This window comes from Quercus robur, chromosome 7, assembly GCF_932294415.1.
Source record: "Quercus robur chromosome 7, dhQueRobu3.1, whole genome shotgun sequence".
NCBI classification, from domain to species: domain Eukaryota; kingdom Viridiplantae; phylum Streptophyta; class Magnoliopsida; order Fagales; family Fagaceae; genus Quercus; species Quercus robur.
Window position 1 is genome coordinate 8,678,865 of NC_065540.1, and position 23,909 is coordinate 8,702,773.

At 34.4% G+C, this 23,909-nt stretch overlaps 1 protein-coding gene and 1 pseudogene across 1 annotated transcript; both read right to left on the reverse strand.

Annotated features, from left to right (window-relative positions):
* LOC126692065 (UPF0481 protein At3g47200-like) overlaps positions 1-23,909 on the reverse strand; it is an 81,692-nt pseudogene that overhangs the window by 49,687 nt on the left and 8,096 nt on the right.
* LOC126692062 (UPF0481 protein At3g47200-like) lies at positions 10,480-12,332 on the reverse strand. The gene has a single exon (XM_050387482.1). The coding sequence runs from the start codon at positions 12,051-12,053 to the stop codon at positions 10,710-10,712; it is 1,344 nt and encodes a 447-aa protein (XP_050243439.1). The 5' UTR covers positions 12,054-12,332; the 3' UTR covers positions 10,480-10,709.

Sequence of the window (23,909 nt, forward strand, 5' to 3'; positions counted from 1 at the left end):
ATAAAATACTATGCATGAAAAAATGTTCTCCTATTTGAATATTTATAAAATGAAATGATTTGATTTACATGCATTCTTACTAAATTCTTGTGTAACTTACCCTTACTGAGCTGTGTAGCTCACTGCTTCCACTCTTTCAGTCAACAGGTTTTATTCTAGGGCAAAAGGAGCCTTAGTCAAGTTTTGGAATGAGCTGGTTTTAGTTTAAAAAGTATAGATCCTAATTTAACAATTTGATGTTTAGCTCTGTAGTATTGTGTATTTTAGGATATTTTAATTGGAGTTGTATATTTTAGTGTAATTAGAGATGTATCATGTGAAAGTGTGGAAATTGAATAATTGTTGGATTATGTTATTTCTTGAGTGCAATGTAGATGCTCTGAATATTAAGCGAAAATTTTATATCAAGAAAGTAAAGAAATAAGAATGAAAAGAAAGAAGAAAGCTTATGTTTAAAAGTTCAGTTGGTTCTTGTTAATATCATATTCAAGCTTGATATTAACATGTCGGTCATGGTCACAAATTCGTGTATCGAGTTTGGGTCGTGACAGATCTCACCAACAAGATGCAACCTAGATAATATTTCTTCAAAAATTATAGGTACATTAGATGGAGGCCAAGATCTTCTCTCTAAAAGCTTAGAGTTTTTGCCTCTCCAACCCCTGCAAAAGTCATGCTTAATAGGTACAGGCACTTTAATTAGAGTTACAAAAACCTACAAAAACCCACTTGTACAACTAACTTTATGAAAAATGCATTAAGTCAAAAACTTTGCTTTTATTCAACAGATTTTTGGTCGTTGTCTTGGACTCACAAATAAACATCAAAAAACTCAACTATTTTATCTGGGATTGGCTACGTCCAATATATTGGACCTACACTTTTAAATGTTTCTGTTAAATGCCATTTCTCTCATGCATGTTGTGTAGGTTCTAATAAAGTCAGTTCTTTGTCTTCTTAAGCATAAAACAACACATGATGTTAATCATCTCATTTTCATTCAGTATAAGCTCTATAATAGTGTAGTGGAAAGCCAGCTGGGTGTGACTGGTGAGATGTGCTAGAATTATATTTATGAACAAAACAAACCCAAACACATTAATCGTAATTTAAAGGGAAAATATGAGATAATAATGTGACTAATGTCAGTCTCTCCATAGAGTGAGGTCCATAGTATTATTTTCCAAATCATCCCAATTGAACCCCTTTTGCATGGATAGGGGTGTAATAATCAATCCCTCTGCCATACTATCAAGTAACCTCGGCATGTTAAACAACTCCTCCTCGTCCAAGAACAATTTTCTAGAAGCTGCAGCCATGGACAAGGACAAAGGCAACGATGAGGACGAGAATGAAGAAGAACATGATGGATTTACACAAGGAAATGCCTGTGCAGCCTTTGTTGCAGCACACTGTATGTCTCTTATGGAAGATGAAGATTTAACGCGTGGTAGAACACATGCCGCTTCAGGAAAATTCAAAGAAGCAGACTCGCCCTTGAGAGCTAAGGCAGCTACATCATAAGCCTTAGCAGCCATGTCTGGACAAGGCCAAGTCCCGAGCCATACACGAGATTTCTTTTTAGGTTGCCTAAGCTCGCAAACCCATTTCCCATTCCTTTCCCGAACGCCTTTGTAGACCGGGTGCCGCGTCTCCTGGAACTTCTTCCTCCCTGCCTTTCTCTTTTGCATGCCACTTTGTGGTTGAGTTTGCAAGTGTGAAGTACATTGGTGGTACATGATGTCTGAGTTTGTAGGTGATGATCCCTCTCTAAGAGCCATGAATATGAATTATGTACGTGACTTATCCGTACACGTAACTCAAACTCACAAACTCAAACGTAAAAATAACCCTAAGAAATTGGTTTAGTAGTTTCAAACCTCATACTTACGATGTATATATGAGGTCCTAATTCAACTCTCGTAACGAAAATTTGAGGACTATTTGAAACAATTTTTCCAAATTACTAAGATGTGTATGACATAGAGATTGTACTAACCTAAGAATTAGTCAAGTATTTTAAAAATTCTGAACACAAACATTAGCCGAGACAGAGAATTTATACTAACATTAATTAGGCGGAGAATGGAGATGAGAGAAGCAGCTTTCGAGGGTTTTTAAGGCACGAGGAAGATAAGAGGAGCAGTGGTTTTAAACGTGGTCTAAAATACAAAATCTTTAAATATTTCCCACGTGGGAACGGAAAGCTTTACATGATACAATAACATACTTTTTTTTTTCTACAAAGAATCTAATCTTTTATCTGACCACACATTACAATTTGTCAATTGGTCAATTTAGCGATAAGAATGGAAAATTTTGGTCTCAATCCTGAGGCCATACAGTCATTTAATAAAAAATTCTTACATGGCATATGGTTAATAAGTTTAGTATGAACTTGAAGGAGAACCAATTTGAGTTTCATGCTATCATCGTGAAAAAGATCGACATTAGTTACTTTTGGTTATTCAGCCAATATATATGTTGGTCACGTTATCAATGAATTTTTTTTATTTATTATTTTTGGAATGTGAGTTCTTGACTTCATAGATGGTGGAAATATTTGACAACAAAAAGTATCTTTCCCAATCCTATATATATAATTCATTGCATATAAATATAAACATTAACAAAAGACTATAAAAAGAGAGTGCCTGACTAGCTAGTGAGCACACTGAGCAGCTCATCATGTTAAATTGTCCAAGGATTGATTAATATCTTAAGTTCACACTATATTAAAACATGCATAATAACAGGAGTTGTTTAATTATTATTTTGAGTGGTGGTTTATATTAATTTACCTCGATGCTGTAATTTGAGTAAAGCACTTTATATTAGATTCTTTATGATATTTTGTAATGAGTCTAAAAAAAAGGTAATATAATTAGAGAGAATTATTTGATCAGCTTTAATAAATAAATAAAACAAAAAAAAAAGTACTAACATAAAGCTATGACACTCATGATGGAAACACATGGCTTCTTAACTATGCTAAAAGCCTTATAATTTAGTGGTTTTGCATGGTCCTTTCTTCCGCTTATTACGATAATTGAATTATCCAAAATTCAAACCTTAGACTTCTAATTTTATTATACATTAAGTAAGTAATACACGTTTAATTCATAGAAATTTTTTAAATTATAAAAAAATAAGATAAAAAATAATGGAGAATATATACAACTCTCGCAATAAGATGCATAACAAAAGCTGTTAACTTATGATCATTTTCAAAGAAAAAATAATAAATTATTATAATAGTTTTTAACTTTTTTGAAAATAAATAATGAAATTTCTTCAAAATTTCTAAATGTAGGTGAGTAAAAGTTTAAGGAGTATAAATATATTTTAGTCTTACAACTAATTAGAAGCCCATTTTCCTCTCAATTAAAAAAAATAAATAAATAGAAGCCCATTTTGTGCTTCTGGGCTAAGATTTCAATGGGCTCAGGAGCACTCCATCGGTCCAGAATCAAATGGTGAATCGCCCACCAAAGCTCTTTGCTCTCTCACAGTTATGGAGCCTATACACTACCTCTGGTTATTAAATATATATATATATATATATATATATACACACTAGCCTTGCACTTCACACTAGCAATGATGCTTTTTTTTTGGGTCTAGTGTCATAATTTTTTTTTTTACTTTTGGATAAGTTTATTTTTAAGACATAGATTAATAAGAGGGTGTCCTATTTTGTAAGTATTTTAAATAGAATTTGAAATATATTTTTACCAATTTATTCTCAAATTTTTTTCTATTCCAAACCAACTTGGCAATGTTTACATATTGCCTTCTCCTCTGATCATACCTTACATGAGTTACATCCAACAAAAAACGCATTATTTTCTGGAGAATAGGCTGCCATGTTTCCTTGGTGAGGCAGGTGGCTTTTGCTTTCTATGCCCATCCTTTCTTTAAATAAATTATGGCACTGATCACAATCTGACAAGCTCTGAAAAGGAAAATTCGTATCTAAAGATAGCTTGTTCCAAATCAACTTGGCAATGCTCGGAGGGGGTCACCTTACTGAGAGTGCAGACTACAGATTATGGGTAAAGTTGGCAACTACAGCTACTCATGTAAAATGAAATAAAGACAACTACTTAAAACATCAAACACCTACTTTATTATTTTACCACATTATTTTACAACATCTCATTTATCAGATGTTTTATACTTCAATTTTATACATTAAAATAATATTTACACCACATTAAAATAATATATTAAATTCCTCCCCTCATCCTCATCATCATCATCATCATCATCATCATCATCATTATCATCATCAACTACCACCGCAACAACAACATCAACAACAACCAGAAAAATTGTTGCCGCCACAATCACCAGGAAAAAAAAAAAAAAAAAACACAACCACCAAAATCAACCCACAACCGCCGCCAAATCCACCACCAAAACAGAAAAACAAAGACAAAAACAGATCAGAAATCATCATCATCATCAACCACCACTGCAACAACAACCACAACAACAACCAGAAAAATTGTTGCGGCCACAATCACCAGGAAAAAAAAAAAAAAAACCACAACCACCAAAATCAACCGCCACCGAATCCACCACCAAAGCAGAAAAACAAAGACAAAAACAGATCAGAACTGAGATCGACACCACCACCGATTCGCCCACCAGTTGACCCACCCACTACCACCGATTCGCCCACCGCCATAACCCACAACCCGAACCCACCCACCACCGATCTGCCCGTCTCAACCCACCCACCACCATAACCCACAACCCGAACCCACCCACCACCAATCTGCCCATCCGAACCCACCCATCAAACCACAGCCAAAAAAAGTGAATGGAAAAAAGAAAAAAGGAAAAAAAAAAAAAAAAAAAAACAACCCCAAGCAGAATGTGGTGGTCTTTGGTGAGATCGGCGGCGTTGAGTGGCGGCCAAGCCACAAATCATATTTCACACAACCCAACCGAATGACCAACAGATCTCCTAGCCGATGACCCATGCCAGTCAGAGACCCACGAACCCACCAAATCACAAAATCAAATCACCCCACTGAAATCAAACTACAAAGCCCACCAAAATCATATCACACTTGCCGAACCACCATCACCCAAACCCACGAAATCAACCCAGACTCACACTTGTCGAAGAACCGAACCATGAATCAACCTAGACCCATGAAATCACGAACAAGGACGATCCACCACTACCCACGAAATCAACTCGGCCCACAAAGAAAGATCAACAATCAAAAAAAGAGAGGGAGAGTCAGAAAGAAAGAGAAAGAGGAGACATAGACAGAGATGGAGAGGCGGAGAGAAAGAGAAAGAGAGAAGAGAAAAAAATAAAGTAAAGAGAGAGGAGAGAGAAAAGAGAATAAAAAATTAATAAAACTTATACCATTTTCGTCCGTACCGTTGCAAATTTGCAACGGTACTGTTTATATGTGGTATAATTTTTACCATTTGGAACATCTGATAAAGCTCCATTTTTGTGTTTGGTGTGCTAAATGTGCCAAAAATTTGGCATTTGGCACATTTAGCACATCTGCTGCGGGTGCTCTAACAATAAATGACACTAAATACTATATCTTTTATAATATGTGGAAATTTTTCATAATCTAATTCCACTCCTATGTTTTATAAGCTTGCATGCTTGTTAAATTTAATGGTTATTAAATATTTAAATCCATTAAAATCATGATTGTTTTGAAATCCAACCGTAATAATTGAAAATTTTGGCCAATGACATTTTTAGGAATTTTTAGCATATACCGTTTGAATTCAAATTCTCCTCCTCATTATTATGGTTCTTTTATCCCTTGAAACCGTTCTAAGTAAGAAAAGCAGGGAACCGTTCAAACCGTGGTTAAACCACCCAGTTTGAGAACCGTGAACGGTTTTTACTGTTCCAATTAGAGCTATTTTTATTTTAAAAAAATAAAAACATTACAGACTCACAGCACCAAATCACCATTGTTGAAGCTTCAACCATAATATTCTGTCAAACGTTAAACTCGCATCAATGTTCTGGATAGTTTCAGGCGAAAATTCCTTTTTGGCAATGAGTGCTTCTGCGAATTTTTTTTTTGACAAAAAGAAGAAGAAGAAGAAGAAAGGAGCAGCCACTACACGGTGACAATACAATGCTTTGCAAGAGTTTTTGACCAAAAAAAAAAACCCATGATTGTTTCCGTAAGTGAGACTAAGAAGGAGGCAGATGAAGAGTTTTGTAAGGAGATTTTGTGAAGAAGAAAGAGAGAAGAGGGTTCATCAAGAAAGAGAGAGGGAGAACTGAAGAAACATGTAGGCAACTAGGCATTGGGAAAGTAAAAGAGACACTGGGGAGGTAAAATTTTTAAATGGGTGGATGAGAAAAATTTAAGATACTAGTAAAAAAGAAAAGAAAAAAGAAAGAGATAAAGATGTAGAATTATAAACGGTGGAGGAGATAAATCAATCAATCAAACGGTGGAGAATAAGGGAAGAAAAAAAAAAGAAACAGAAAAAGGAAAAACGGATTGTACTTAGGCAATTTGAAAAGTTTAAGAAATTTAAAAGAGAAATGAGATGTTCACAGTATTTTCATAATACTTTTACAACAAATTTTAAGTGACAGGTTGTTACTGGTAATTATTATTGGAGCAAAAAAGTAATCTTAGTCTTATGTTCAAATTTGAACCAATAATAACTAACCACCTATAATTTGTTGTGAAAATATTGTTAACATAGTACCTCTCAATTTAAAAACATCCCTTCCTCTTCACTCTTCATGGTTATCATTGATTAATTTTTTTATTAATTATAAAATGGGCTGAGTCCTATTGGATCATGTATAACTTATAATAGTGAATTAAAAAAATATGGAATTTTTGATAATTTATAGGAATATTTATTAAATAATTAAATCTATATACATTAAAATAATATATATTCTCAATGTTTTACTAATTTAATTATTTATTTATATTTTAAATATATTAATTTAATCATGACATCATCGTGATTCAACCTCGGTTTGACTTCGGTCGGACCTCAAAAACCTTGAACCTCTCTTTTGTCCGGTTCTTTGAACAGTTCTGGTTTCAAAACCATACGTGAAAGGTGAATCCGTTGTCCTGACCATTCTATCTAGGCTTCGATCCGTTTTCCCTTTAATGGTGTTCCTTATCTCGTCCATCTCCTTTCTCATTTCCTGGAGAAGATCTGAACTTGGTCGATCTAGAGTGGCTGGTCTTCGATAGTCACTCCTTTTGTGACTGTCTCCATCGTCCTCCTGATTGGACCTAGACCGGTTCTCCTCTTGTTAAAGCTGCAACCTCATCTCCTAGTTTGTCTGGTGAGTTCTTCCACACTAGCTATAAATGTCTGGATTTGCAGGGCTAATGCTGTAGAATCTTGGTTGAACTCCATCTGAATTTGGGAATTGACTTTTGAACCTAAGTGCGAAAATGTTGTTCCCACATACGATGCCAAACTGATAAGGTGGAAATCATCAGTTGTTGTCCAGATGGAGTTGAATCCTCGTCACTATACCTACAAATGTAGTGTAAAGGCTTTCCTTAGGTGGTCACCAATGTGGTGCCTGCCACAACGCCTCGGATGCCAAAGTCAATGTACAAAAGCTTTTTGGGGAAATAAGAGAGTTTTGAGTATCAGAATTACCTCTACTTGTGTACTTTAGGTGTATATATAGTTTTGTAGTTTCTAGCCATTGGAGCCTTAATTGTGGCTATAGTGCCCCTTCCGTAATGCCTCAAGACTTGTTAATGTGGGTTTTGAAGAGCTGTCAATGGTTTGATAGCTAATTGGTAACGGTCCGAGGCATTGAAGCTTCTCATTAATGGTTTGCTCTTCCTCGTCCATGCCGTGGCTGGGTAGATGGAGGTATTTGGTGAGGTCGTCTGGGCAAAGGAGTTCGTTAATCCCATCATTATCTACAGTGCACAACCAAAGATGGTTGTGCTTTGGCTATGCACTGTAGCTCAACAGCAAAAAAAAATATGGCTTTTGCTCCACTGATGCATTAGCCATTTGTTCTAGTTTTATTATATTTAGTTGCTAAATTTAACATTTTACCTATTTGCCTCCACCAATACTAATGCACAACACTCTTGTAAAAAGGCTAGAAGGCCCAACTCTATCCATCTCAATACCGCTGCAGCACCCCAATCATATCCTTCTTTTATTTTTTTATGAACACAATAGATGACCTTTCAACTGCATAATCACATGCATGCACGCTTTCTATTTCCTTTTTGTACACAAGTAGTCACAACTGCCGGTCAGCTAGCCTGAATGAATGATATAGGGATGGATCAAACATTGAATATTCAATGGAAATGACCGGGAAAATCTCCACGGAATTCAAGGAAACCATCACCCATACCTGCGCGCGTCTTATACGGCAGTGTGTCCAGCGCAGGATTGCTGGGAAATAACAATGTTTGTTTGGTTGGTTGGAAAAGTTAGAATGTTATTTTTTGTTTGGTAAAGAAAAGGTTTGATTTTGAATGTTAGATAGCCTAATTTGCTGGATTTGGTGAAAAAGTTAATGCTATATATGCGATTTGATCATCATTTTAAGATCTGCATATATTTCAGAAGCAACCTATCGCAAATGGTGGGTGTCATCTAGTGAGAACAAGGGATGCTAAAATGAATACCGACGGAAAAGAAGAACACCCAAAACACTTATTTATTAAGAAAAATGTTGAACAATAGTGTTAGTATATCACAATTAGATACATTGATATTTTTAGTTGACGAAAATCCAGGAATTTTGATTGTTCTTGAATTTTTCAGTCCAATTAAGGGATTTTCTAGAATCAACAACCCATACATATCCTACTTTGGGTTCAAAATAATAGGTCAAACTTAGGTGCAGTACATTATTTCTATTTGAATTCAAACACTTAGTTTTTTTTTTTTTTAATTTAATTATCCTTGAAAATGATAACATTATTCTTTTATATATATATATGATAGAAACTCTACTCTAACCAAATCTAAATGTATATATGTGTGAAGCTCCTTCCTGAAAACTTGAGCTACTCTTGACCCCACATTCTACAAGCACTTATACTTGTGGAATAACCATTGTGTTAAAGGTACATAGTGATCATTATTCTTATTTTATTGGTCAATGCAACTAAGTGTTTAAATTTAATTAAAAAAATCTAATGTACTTCATCGAAAGTATTGTGTACTTAATTTTTACCCCGCAATAATATATTCCTTTGTCCTAAATTCTTAGTCATTTATTGTATTTTTTTTATGCATAATTTTATACTATAAAAACTTGAAAATTAAATATTTGATTAATGATATAGTTATTGATTTTTGTTATTTTCTAGAAATTTTGCAAGTATAGAAAATATAATAAAAAAATGTAATTTAATAGTGAATTTGTCAAAATTCACATCCAATAAAAATATATTGAGTGATATTATAGTTTTAGGCCACAATCAAGTTTATTGCCAAACTTGGTCTTATAGTTCTCTTTAAAAAGTCAATATTTATAATATTTATAAATTTACTAACTTACCTTTTAATTTATTAAAAAATAAAATACCTCTCTTTTATTATTACCTTTTAATTTATTAAAAAAATACAATATTTCTCTTTTATTATTACCTTTTAATTTATTAAAAAAAACAATACCTCTCTTTTATTATTACCTTTTAATTTATTAAAAAACACAATACCTCTCTTATATTATAGTTTAAATTAAGTATGGTAATTTTGGAAACTTTGTATCTTCTTATTTGAAAGACATTATATTATGTGATGCTCCCTTAAAAAGTTTAATTTTCTAAACTGGCCAACAAAACGAATGGAGTACAATTACAAAATCGCAAAGATATAGTCATTAAGGGCTTTTTATTTTAGACATATGCCGTGAGACTGAATCATATAAATCTCTTTGCTTAAACTCTCCATTTCTCCTCTCTCTACATCTTTCATTTATTGACATGGTATTAAAGCTATTTTTCTGTTGCCCTTCACTAGATTTTAAGTAGCCCATCATCAAGTATCGCTCGGTTCAACTGTTAATCATCATTGTTCGGTTGATAAGCAGCCATTATTTTTCCTCAAACAAGGCGCTTTCCCATTTTATTTTTCGCATAAATTCCGATTTTAGGGATTGTTTTCTTATTTGAGACTTTCAGGTCACACAACTTTGCCAGTCACACAACCTTTTGCAAATGTGTGCAACATTTATTTAATCTATAATTTAAGATTCACGATGCTAGTATAAGAAATAACATCTTTTAACTATTAGACCTACTTTCTCTAATGCATGCGTGGGATTGGGATATCATAGAATTGATCATAGTGCGATTTGGCGCAATGCAGATCTAGCCTCAAACGGGCCAATGCTGGACCGTTGATTGTTTGTTACTTCTTTTTTTTAATAGCGACCGTTCTATATTTTTTGAAATAACAATAACATCCTTAAGGAATGAGTAAATGACATATACACACAAATTAGCATTTTGTCTACGATCTGTCTCACATTCTCACTTCATGTTGGCCTCGCAAGCACAGAGTTAACCCTTGAGGCAAGATGGGTCTATTACAAAAACTCAAAAGTGACACAACAAATTACAAAAAATTTCACACAATTACAAATCCATGATCCTCTTAAATGTATGATCATGATCGACTATAATTAAACATGGTTTAATCAATGTGTGGAGAGAAAAGGAGGCTCATTATTATTTCTTAGGAGGATTCACATAAGCTAACACTGCGTAAAAACTCTGTGTAACTGTAAGGAGCAAGAGCACAAAGGCACCCAATGCAGAAATAAACGACCAAGTGGTGTCAAAATACCTATACTTGAAGCCTGCCCACTGTAAATGCCAACTATTCTGATAATGGTCGTGAACATCATTGAACAACTTCGACAAATAACACAAATCAATATCAAACGCCACATCCTTACCCAAATTGTTGATGAATCGAGCAACCTCGGCCTCGGTCCCAAAGAAATTCTCGATTATGTTGCAATCACTAAGGTACTCCACGTCCTTAGCTGTGTTGACAAGGCAATCCAAAAATGTAACGTAAGTAGTAAGGTGCTTAGAGGAACTATTGTGACATTGCTCGAATGCCACGCAGTTTACCAAGAAAGATGTCATGAAATCGTCGATGGTTATAGTAGGCATCTCGATCACACCATGATGGAATTTCACAACCAAGAAGCTGTCTTCTTTGCCTGGATTGAGACAAATCCCCGTACGACGTAGCTTCGAGACACCCTGGATGATATGTGTTGGTATGCGGCCCCTCTTTGGCAATTCTTGATGGGGTGGGATAAAACTTGAGCGTACCAAGTCAAGCAAATGCAAGCCCTTGAGATCTTTGTGACTCTCTATGATATCTTCGCGTCTCTGAATTATGTTGTTAAAGAATCGCAAAGCAAGCAAGGACAAAGATGGACCAGACTCCTCGTTAGGCATTTTTGTAACCTCAAATAAACGTTCCAAAACAAAAAATGGAATCTGATTTTCAAGTCGAAGAAAGTCCCTATAGAAAAAAGCTATTATCCAAGCCATGGTGACGATAGGATCATCAGGCTCAAAAAGTTTCGGATTGTTAACCTTTCGAAACAACTCTAACAAAAAACAACCATCAACAACCATCATTTCAAGGAACTCATCAGAGCTAAGGTGTATGGTCTCTGAATAACACTCTCTAGCTTCTTTTTCAAGTGGTTGTATGCTTTTCAAGTAGTCCTCCAAGGTTAAACCTATAGTTTTGTTCCTAGAGAGCAAAGAACCTAGGTACCTCCACTTGTGCTCCTCGATCATTTGTAGGTGAGACTCGCCACGATGATAGGGGCCGATGGAAACGATTTGGGGTTGATATGACTTGCCGTTGATGTCCATTAGGCTCTTGGGAACTCTGAAAATGCAACATGCTCTTTTACCTGCGGCTTTGCTTAGTAACTTTGGGGTTTGGCTGATCTTCTCGTGCATCGAATCTAGGTGATCCTTGTTGATCTCCCAAATACTCACTATGTGATTGGCTTCTCCTTCTACAGAATTGGTTCCCATCGTGGATTTTTGGTTTTTTAAGATTATGGTTGTGAAGATAAAACTGGTTTGGCTATGCGTGGTGGAAGATTGAAGAGGATGGGAAATAGTCTGTGGCTGAAAGGTACATGTTAGGTATTAGGAGAAATTGAGAGGAATGGATGGTTGGATGAAAATTTAAATCAGCTGGGGAAAAGTTTTCTTTTCCTCTTTCATTTGGTTTTGGTTTTGATATTTTGGGGAACTTTAATTGAGAAGGTCTATCCTCATTGATACGAACCTTAATATAATACAAAATTTATGTATATGCTCTTTGTTTTTTTGTAATACTTAGGGAGATAGGTTACAAATATATTATTTATGCTAGCTTTTGATTTTTGTATTTTCTTCAGAATGATAGATGATAGTTATTATAAGATTATATAGATTGTAGACTTTATCACTTTGGATGGAATGGTGGTTTTGATTGGCATCCTCAAGACAATGACAAATAAATAAATAAATAAATATATATATATATATATATATATATATAATGTTCAATTAATTTGGGATAAGATCAATCACAGTAAAAATGTGATCAAGAAAACTTTGAAAATTATTTTAGTTAATGATTCTCTTAGAAACTTGGACAAACTATTCATTTTAAGATAGACAGATCTAGAAATATATTTCAATAAGTCTTATTTGTCTTTTTTTATCTGCATTTGTTTGGTAGTTGGGGAACGTGCTAGCAACAACTCTCTCCTCATATTGCTGTCTTTTTCTTTCATCTTGCTGTTTGGATGTAACAACTAACAAACTACCACATTTATTAGTTTCTTTCTTACATAACTCTCTTTAACGGATCCACTTTGACAAGCTCAACCATCGATCAAGCGAAAGTTTTGAGGAGCCCTATGTGTAGGATCTATATATATACTTACTAGTCACTAATCTTCATGATGCATCGGATCGAAGTGGACTAAATTAAACCAAAGTAGATAAAAAGAACCAAAGTGGACCGAATAAAACCAAAATAGACAGAATGGACCGAATAGGACCAAAGGGGACTGAATAGAACCAAAGTGGACAGAATAGACCAAATATGACTGAATAGGACCAGATTGGACTGAAGTGGATCGAATGGACTGAATAGGACCGAATTAGACCAAGCTGGATCGAATGGACCGAATACGACCAAACTAGACCATATAAGACCGAAGTGGACCGCATAGGGCCAAATGGACCGAGTAGGACAGAAGTGGATAGAATAGGACCAAAGTTGACCAAATAGAACCAAAGTGGACCGAATAAGACCGAATAGAACCAAAGTGAACCGAATATCATATTTTGAAGGGAAAGTGAAGTGGTGTACAAGCAAGGGAGAGAAGTCAAGGTTAATGCTATCGTGGGGAAGAGAGTGAAGGAAGAGAGACTTGAAAGTTGAATGGGAGTGGTGATGGAAGAGTGGCATGCTCACTACATTAGGGTTTTTGGATGTTTTTTAAGAGACCATCACTTGCTTAAGGCTGGGTTTTGTTCCCATTATTTTTTTAAAAATTCTTATGTAGAAATCTGTGTTTAATTATACCAAATTTATCCCTGACAACAAAAAATAATTATATGAGATTAATTCAATCATATAGTTGGAAGCATTGACGATATTTAGCTGCTTTGGTTTCACAAAAAAAAAAAAAAATGCATGGGGGCCGAAGTTTGACTATGTCCATTTGAAAACTATATAATCCCAATTGTAAAAGTTATATGATTCAATAGTAAGAAAAAGTGAGTGGGTTCTAGTTAGCTCAACTGGTAAAGTCTCTGATAGTAGTATAAGAGATCTGAGGTTCAATTCTCACCTACACCAAAAACTGATTGGTGTCTTGGTCTGATGATAAAGAGTTATCATCAGGAGCGGACGCTATAAATTGAGACTCTCTCAAAAAAAAAAAAAAGTGAAAGCAATTTTAATGGTTGAAGAAGTTTGTAGCATATAATTCTTTACATTGGAGAGATAAATCAATAATTTTTTTCTTAATAAATATATTGCACTTTCTAAAAAAAAAAACATATATATATATATATTTATATATATTGCGCAAGATGACCACGAGAAAATTAATCCTAATGATTCATAGCTATAAATAATTATAGAAAATAGATATAAATCATGCAAGGGCATATAGCATAAATCAATAAATAATCAAGGAAAATGTTAATAAGTGCTCTTAAGACACTAATTAAGAATCCAATTAAAGAAAGTTTTTATGGGAAAAGAAAAAAAATAATTAATGTTTTGACAGTGTTTTTCATTTCTCATAAAAGTGATGTCAAAACTTTTTTTAACTAGATTTTTGACTAGTGCCCTAAGGGCACTCGTTAACATGACCCAATAATCAACATAAATACTCCAAAGTAATAAATAATGCAAGGACATATATAATTGCTATCTTTCTTGGGACTTACAATGTCCTAAATGCGTAGCTTGATGAGAAGGTCTTTGGTGGTGACTATGAATACTCCAAATTCAACACTAATAAAGATATATGCGCAAGCTCGAATCTCCTGTCTGTGAATCACAAAAGAAAAACAAAGCATAAATCAACACACACACACACAGAAGCTTCCAACCCCTATTTTATAATTCTTCAATCTTTCCCTTAGGTTAGATTATACGTTGGAAATACCACCAAAAAAATTCATTGGACCTAAAGGTCATTAATGATAATTTAACAAGTAAGGATAGATGAATTTTTTTTTTTTTTTTCTAATTATATACCAGAAATTATACTTTAAATTATTTTTAATGTCAGAAGTTACATATTAAACCCCGTAACTTTATACGTTACAAATTAAATCTTAAACTCTTAAATCTATTTAAATTCAAACTCTGAGTCATGCCGTGAGTGATATAAAAGAGAAATAATAGAGTACTTGAATTAAGATGGATTTAAAATTTTAGGATTTAATTTGCACTTATGAAAGTATAGGGTTAATTTGAAAAGCCCCAAAATTATAGAATTTAATTTATGAATAAATTTAGAGAGAATCAACTTTTTTTGCAATTTGTTAAAGTTGTAGTAGTGAATCAATCTCATCATCGATATCTTTTTTATTTAAATTTTCACAAGCATCAACAATAAGACACTTAAGATTATTCATGACAACAGAGGTTAAGAATCAAGATCACACTCAAAAAATTAATCCAATCAAAACATACCCGCAACCAATTTTTTTATTTTTTTTTTAAATGCTATAGCAGCGTTTTAAAATGCCACTATAGATCCATACCCTATAGTGGTGTTTTAAAAATGCTACTATAGATCTTTATATTTTAAAAAAAAAAATGGATATAGCAGCATTTAAAATGCCACTATAGCCAAAAACTATCAACAAAAAAATTATTAATTACCAAAAATTAGTTTTTTATTTTTTAAAATTGAAATTTTAATTCTTTGAAATTTGAAAGCATTCATATTAATGGTTTCAAATTTTTTTTAAAAAGATGAACATGAAGAACTAAGAAAATTTTTTTAAAAAAAAAAATTATTTTCTTTTCTTACATTAACCTTATAAATCTATCACTCAAATTTACAAAAATACAAACACATGCCCCAAAAATTTACAAAAAAAAATAAACATTGAACATGATTTTCTTATGTGTTGAAACTAAGGAAGTCAATTCCATATCGTACCAACCGGTACAACCGGAATTTTCCATACCAGTGCTTAGACCGAAACAAAAACACAGCTGTTTCGTTCCGCTCCAAATATTGAGACGTACTAGTCATTTCGGGAAAAATACCAAAAAAAAAAAAAAAACCCAGGCCTTGCAGTCACTTCCACTTTTCTGGCAGCAACGCCACTTCAACAATCATTCTCCATCTCCTCTTTGTCTTTGGTTTTTCTTCTTCTTCATCTTTCGTCCAAACTTGCTCCACTTCTATTTTTCTTCTTACTAACTAATGTTTCTTTTAACTTTCTTTGCTTTTTGTTTTTGTCAAATAAGAGCATTCTCATCAAGAATGCTAAATGCTATAAATGCTATTTTTTAGCATCAAAAACCCAAAAAACCCCTCCATCAAAACTTGTATATGCTATAAAATTTGCAATCTTGCTACAGTGCACTCTCATTTTTGAGAGCGCACTGTAACAAGATTGTATAATATTTTATTGATTTCTAATTCTCTCTCTCCTCAGACACGGCTTACTTTCTCATTCTCCCTCTCATTCGCTGGTTCTCTCTCTCGTTCCTGTTCTCTGGTTCTCCCTCACTCATCTGCTCCCCGTTAAGCTTCAAGGGTTTGTGGTCGGCGATTGTGGTCATGATTTGGTGAGTTTCATGGGTCTGATTTGGTGGGTATCAGTGGTGCTCAGCGACGGTTTTGATGGGGTTGAGATCGGGGTGGTGGGTTTTGGTTGGGGTTAAGAACGAAGTGAGTGGGTGGTGGTGGGTTTTGGTTGGGGTTGAGATCAGGGTGGGTGGGTGATGGGTTTTGTGGTTCAATTTGAACGACGACATCAAAGAGCTCGTGGTTTTGATCAAAAAATAATGCTCCAACAATAAGCCTTACATGGATCCTAGAGACGACAAGGTTAAACGCGGTGTTTTGGGTTTACTCGATTCAATCAAGAGCGAGATTGTTCCAGAACAATCTAAGCTCACTAAGATTTTCTCCAAGTTAGGGCTTCGTGACGCTTCAAGTTGCGGAGAAGAAATTGAAAATCTCAAAGAAGAGGTTCAGAGTCAAAACCAAAGCGACGAGAGATCAAAATTGGAGGTGATTTCTGGCTGATGGTGGTATGAGGATGTGGGTTTGGGTGGTGATGAGGTTGTGGGTTTGGGTTTGTGGTTTTGGTGGTTGGGGATTGTGGTGGCCGCCTGGCTAGTGGTTTTTTTTTTTTTTTTATGGTGGTGGTGGCTAGCCGTGGGTATGGCTATGACTAGGGTTGCTTGGACTGAGAAGAAAATGGTGGAAATAAAGAGACACAGTGGTAAAATAAAAATAATATTATTTAAATGAAGTTGTAAAAAAAACATAGAATGTTTGATGTTTGGTGGATTGTAAAGGGGTATGTTAAAATTGATAAAGTAAGATTTTGAAATGATAAATGCTATAAAATATTTAGCATTCTTGATGAGAATGCTTTAAGCGACTTTACCTTTTGTTAGGTGTGGCAGTGTGCCCTGACACTACAATTTAAATTTCAAATAGATTTTTCTATTTTTTTAATATCAAAAGGACACAAATTTCAAAGGCATTTGATAGGGATGGCAATTTTTCCCCACCTCGCTTAACCCACCCCTCCCTACTTCGCCCCACACGGGTTTTCCCCGCCCCGCAAAGGTGGTGGGGTGGGGATGGGGCAAGATTTTAGCCCCGCACCACGAGACGGGGCGGGGATGGGTTTAGACTTTTTATACCCACCCGTCCCCGCCCCACCCCTCCCCGTCCCCACCCCTCCTCACGTTGCTAAGGTTTATAATTGTAAAATTTTCAAATCCTAAAACCTTACTATTTAAACAAACATATTAATATTAACTTATTTTATTCTACCCAAAGTGGTTCTTTGCCTTTATTTTGTTATATGTTATACTATGAGATTTTTTTTTTTTTTTATAATTGTTTTGTTAAACACTTGGATATATTATTCAATTTTTTCTAAAATTTGATTTGATTTGATTTGATGGGATAAATTTGGATGTAATTTCAAGTATACTTTTATTTATGAAATAGGTTTCATTATAAAAATTTACTAGTTGTAGGGCAAATTAACAAAAAGTAGAGTTTTACGGGATAGGGCAAGACAAAACCATGCAAGGTGGGGATGAAGACCCCATCCTTCGGCCCCACCCCACCCCACCCCGCCCCATTGCCATCCCTAGCCATTTGAAAATTCAAATTGATAGGCCAAAAACGTATTGACCCCTTGTGATAAATTAATTGATTAATAAGCCAACTTTATTAATTAATCAAATTAACATGCAAAGCACGTGCTAGCACAAACAAATCACCAATTAACTAAAGTATGCAGCAGAAATTAAATTGACACGGTGATTTGTTTACGAATGCGGAAAACCTACACGGCAAAAACTCCACCAGGTGATTTTAAGGTCACCACTCCTGAGAATCCACTATTATCAAAACAAGCAGTTACAAGTAAAGGAATCCCAGTACCTTATACCAAACTACAGTTGAGCCATTACCCCAATACCCAATTGGACTTGTTCAGTAGTGACAATCTCTCATTTTCAATGCACGGCTCCCAGTACGTGACTAACCAATTGCGTGGATCCCAGTACGCGACTTCAATCACCGACTAGAGAAGGTTGTTGGCTGCATAGTTCTTCAGATCATGAAGCTGTTTGGTCACAAAACCCTATGGTGTACAAACACAGCAGCTTCTTCAAGAACTAGGGCAAACTAGGTTTTCGGTCACACTTCTTCACTCTTGTGAAATTTGCTCTTGTGCAATTGTGTACAACCTTTTACAGACCTTAAAATAATCATTATATATGTTTAGGGTTGTGAGAAAAGAAATCTCAAACATACATTCACAGATTGGATGTAAAAACAGTCCTGAAAAACTGAATTTCATAAACCTCGACAGATACCCTATCTATTGAGCTGCTGCCGAGCCATAGGCTGGAACAGCTCTTCAAGGCTCGATAGATGCTAGCTGTCGAGTTTTAATGAACAGCGCTTTTCACACTTGAATCTTGGACAGACTTGCATGACTTTAACACTTAAACATGAAACCTTTTTTTCTTGAAGTATTAAACACATTTTAGATCTACTCAAATACAAGTAAAGTGTATTTTGTCAAAGAATTAGCCAATTACATAAAATAGTGACATATGTTCCTAACATGTGAAACACATATGTACTAACACAAATTAAGGATGCAAGTGATCTATTGAACACTTAAACCTTATTCGGATTGGGGGTCTTTTATTTATTTAAGGAATATTCTGGAATATGCCACTATTATTTTTTCTTTTTCTTCTAAATTTTTTGCAAACCGTATGTTAACATTCTAGGACGTTCTAGGAATAAGTTTTTTTTTTTTTTTTTTTTTTTGAGCCTATCCGGATTGGGTTTTTTTTTTTTTTTAATTTCTCTAAGAATGTATAGTGGTGTTTGTAAAACGCCACTATAGACTCTTTTAAGACAAATGACCAATAGTGGTATTTATTAAACGCTACTATAGGTCCCTCGATTTTTGTTTTTTTTGGGTTGGGCTATAGCAATGTTTCACAAACACCACTATAGGCTCCTCAATGTTTTTTGGTTAGGCTGTAGCAACGTTTTACAAACGCCACTATAGGCCCTTGTAAGACAGAGAGCCTATAGTGGCGTTTCTAAAATGCTGCTATAGCCCAACAAAAAAAAAAAAAAAAAAAAAGACCACCAATAGCAATGTTTTATAAACGCTACTATAGGCTCATTTTCTTATGAAAGACTATAGTGGCATTTGTAAAACGCCACTATAGGTCCTAGTTCTAAAAAAAAAAAAAAAAAAAAACTAATTGAATTTTTTTTTTTTTTAAGTGTATATATATATATATATATATATGAGGGAACTTCTTAAAAATTTTTAATTGGTTTTTAAAAAAAAATAGGACCTATAGTGGCGTTTCTCAAACGCTGCTATAGGTCCCTCAATTTTTTGTTTGGGGTTGGGCTATAGCAACGTTTTACAAACACCATATATATATATATATATATATATAGTGGCATTTATGAAATGCTACTACAGGTCCTTCTTTAGAAAGAAAAAAATTATTTTTTTAAAAAAGACCTATAGCAACGTTTTACAAGTGCCATTATAGCCCCTTGTAAGACCAAGACTTATAGTGGCGTTTATGAAACGCTATTATAGGTCCTTTTTCAATTTTTTTTTTTTTTTTTTTAATTGGAATAGGTTTTTTTTAAAGGACCTATAGCAACGTTTTACAAATGCCACTATAGGTTCTTATAAGACCAGGAACAATAGTGGCGTTTTTAAAACATTGCTATAGGCCCTTGGAAGCGCTGCTACAGACCTAGTGTTTTAAAACGCCATTATAAAACCCTCTAAGCACTACTATAGATATGCCTATAGTAGCGTTTTTTAAAAACGCCACTAAAAAAACACTGCTATAGGCAACTTTCTTTGTAGTGTAGTTATAGAACTACACGTACCACTTTCCTTTTCTACACGGATGACACCTCACCCCTCACCCACATCCTATTCTATCTTCCTGAACATTCCCACCCCAAGTTCATTCTCATGTTTTAATTCCCTCTCTGTTGCTTCCTTCACTTGAAGCCTTACCTCTCTCTAGTTGAAGCAACAATCCCTCCCCTCTCTCACCCGAATTTATATATCACTCTCTCTATCTCTCTCAAGAATGGATCAACACACTATGAACACTAGGGTTCAGCTTCTAGGTTTAAGGGTAAGAAAATAAAATGATTTCCTTGCCATGGGTATTTTTTTTTTTAATCAAAACTGAAAACTATGGGGATTTTGAATTATTGTTATTGGCTTAGAATTATTTCTAAAAGAAGTTTAGATATTAATATCTTTAAAATCTGTATGTGAAATGTACTTTAGTGGCTTTTGTGTCTTTTGTGATGTTGTTAGAATCCATGTTGGAAAAGATTAAAACTATTGTGGTTAATTTAGTGTTTTGAGTGAAAATGAATGTCTCAGTGCCTTATTCTTTCCATTCTGATAAGTTCAAGCCTAAATATGAAAATTTTTATTTATTGGTTAGAGATGTTTCATTAGTGGTTCATTATATGTATAGTATTAATCTGGTGATGTGTTATTTAGGAATATCATAATGTTATATTGTACAAGGTAAAAGAAAGATATATGCATGTCTACTAACTAATCTATGAAGATTTGTCTTCAAATGAAATATAACTCTTATGAATTAGTAGACTAAGTTCTACCATCATTATGTTATTACCATGTTTAGGATGGCTTCCTGCATGGGAATACAGCAAGTCTTCGCTCTTATTGACCCTTATTTAGGAAATGTTTACTTATATCTATTATTTGTACCATAGTATTACATCAATAAAAAAAAAGGCAAACTATTTGCATTGTTATTTGAAGTAAAAGGCCCATTACAGCTAAGCCATTTGGGCATTGACAAAACGTCTTTTTTGGTGTAATTTACAAAGATTTCATTTTATTTAACACGCTGTAAAACCTAATGGACTCTTAAACCCTCTCATTAAGCTTGAATGTGATAACTTAGTGAGGTTTTGAATCTAAGAAAGTAATTTCCAATACATGCATTATTGCTTCCCCATTTCAAGCTTGTTTAGAATTTAGTTTGGTTCCATTTGTGACATGAAGTGAATACGAACATGAACGTGATGGTTTCTCTTTGGTTATGTGGCTCATGCTATTAGATGTATGCACGTTGTGTTTTGGGAACCTCTTTGAGGTGGGATTAGGATTTCTTTGATTTTGAGAGCTAGGTTTTCGAGATGTATCTATAAGTTTATGCGAAGGTAGAATTGATAATAATAAGTTTTGATATTTGGTATAGGTGTTACCAGCATCCAAGTTTGAGCTCCTTTGACTTTAGACTCTCGATTCCTCTGCTTTTAGGTAAGGGATAAGTTATATGAGTATTTGGTAAGTTCTGAGGTTATTTTAAAGTGTATTATGCATTAAAAGGTTTTTTACTAAAGATATGACATGTAATCATGTTTCAGACAAAGATATGTTCATGAGCTTTTAAAACCTTATATATATGATTTAAGCATATTGATGCTATTACTCATTCCATGAACATGATGTCCAAAGAAAATAATGGAAATGCTATTATTATGAAATGTTATGCAAACTATGAATTTTGGTATGATGTATAAGTCTGAAATGTTTTCGGGTTATGTCCTCAATGTTTTCGGGTTATGTCCTCTAGTGATCTGAACTCAGCCAATAGGGGTTAAATTGATGGCTTTCCATGGAAAATGTTATCTGATTAGTCATTAAAAGTGGTGAACACTCTGCTGTACCCGCCCTTGTTAGGAACAGCCAACTTATGAAGGATGCCAATCGACCCCCATGGTTGATGATCTGTGTTATGATATGATCCTAAGAATCCCTGGCATTATGGGGAATGCTGGATGTCTAGCACAGTGGTGCTAGAAGCCTCCCAATTCTGTACAGACTTATCATATATGGACTAACCAAAATGTAATTTATGAACAATTATATTATATTATGATCATGAGAAAATGATTTTTGTTGGAGTGCATTATGAAAAGTTAAAAGCTCTCATGAAAAGAAAGTTATTCTTTAAAGATAAAATTTTATGAAGTTCTATTGTGCTTTAAAGATAAAGTATCTAAAAAAAAGGTTTTAGTGTTTTATAAAAATAAAACTTCTGATGAAAGCTTATGTTAAAAAGTTATTAGATATCCGTTTTTTTATGAAACGTTAAGTTTTGTGACTATGAAAGTTATAATATTTTATGAGAAGAAGTTTATAAAGAAAAGTTTTGTTATTCGTTAAAATGTTTCTAATTTAAGACAAAGTTACCAATTATCTTATTTAAGTCAAAATGATTATTTTGTAATAGGAATATAGAGATATATATATATATATATATATTGTATAGTACACCAGCCAAGGCATGGGAGAATGCTAACATGGCTAGATCCGGACCCTACACATAGAATAGCTGTGAGTAAGGAAAAGGAAAGTCGGCTGGGATAAAGGGCCTCTAGTCCATGCCAACGGTGTGAACACCTTGGGGAAAGTGAGATTTGCACCTGACATGGACACCCAGCACTCACAAAATGGAGATAGTGACCCCTTTAGTCAGAGGTATGAAATCCTTCCCTCCCATTGGTTGTGCTTAAGGTTGTCCAGTAGTTCACTAACCTGCCCAAACCAACCAAGTCCGACCGACCCAAAACCTAGCGGGTGGACTCTGTTAGATTCTGAGTACTTAGGAACTAATGTATTAGAACTCTAATTTGTATTGTTGGCAAACCATGATCAAAACAGGTTTTTAGTCTTGTTTTAGACTTGCTCAAAGTATGTGTTTTATGTAAAGTTGGAATCAAGCTGCTCCAAAATTCATTGTGCAATTCGATCTGGCTCGATCGATCGAGAATCAGACTCGACCGATCGAAAGTCGGGTAAAATGTTTTTTCTGCAGAATTTCCAACTCAGCCCTAAGTCCATATGATGTGTAGGGTTAAGTGTTTTACTCCTAGTATATAGGAAACCCTAAACACGTTTTTATAAGGTTTTTAGAGAGAGAAGAGTGTGCCTCTTAGATATTCATGGTTTTGTACCCAAAAGCTCTCTAAGGACTTAGCTGCTCTATTTTGCTGTGTGTGTGAATCTCTTGTGAGATCTGAGAGATGGTTGCCTTCACACATGCTTAGAATTATCAAGAAGGAGATTTCATTGAGAACTTGATGATCATTCGGTTGCTGCAATAAAAGCTTAAAGATACACAAGTAAGAGTGCTTGTACTTGCTGGAGAATCCAAGAAAGAAGGAGTCTGTGGTCTCGGAGCTGTCACGTGGTCGTGTCAGTAAGTTTTCTACTGGTGGGTAGTAATAGGATGTTGGTAGTCTAAGTCGCTATTGTAAAACTTCGATTCTTTCATAGTGAATTCAAGTTTACCTTGAGGATAGTTAGGTTAAATCCTCTCCAGGTTTTTACCGGTGTGGTTTCCTAGGTTATCATATCTTTGTATTCTTTATATTCTGCACTTTACATTGATATGATTATATGATTGTGTGTTAACCTAGATCTGAAATTTGGACTAAGTAATCACTTGGCTAATTAACTAGGTTAATCCAATTGTGTTTTAAGGGGTCTAAAAACATACAAGTGGTGTCAGAGCAGGTTAGCTCTTTTGTTGTA

What these genes read in the sequence shown, in the direction of transcription:
- LOC126692062 (XM_050387482.1), bottom strand. Translation starts at nt 12,053, where the DNA reads ATGGGAACCAATTCTGTAGAAGGAGAAGCCAATCACATAGTGAGTATT.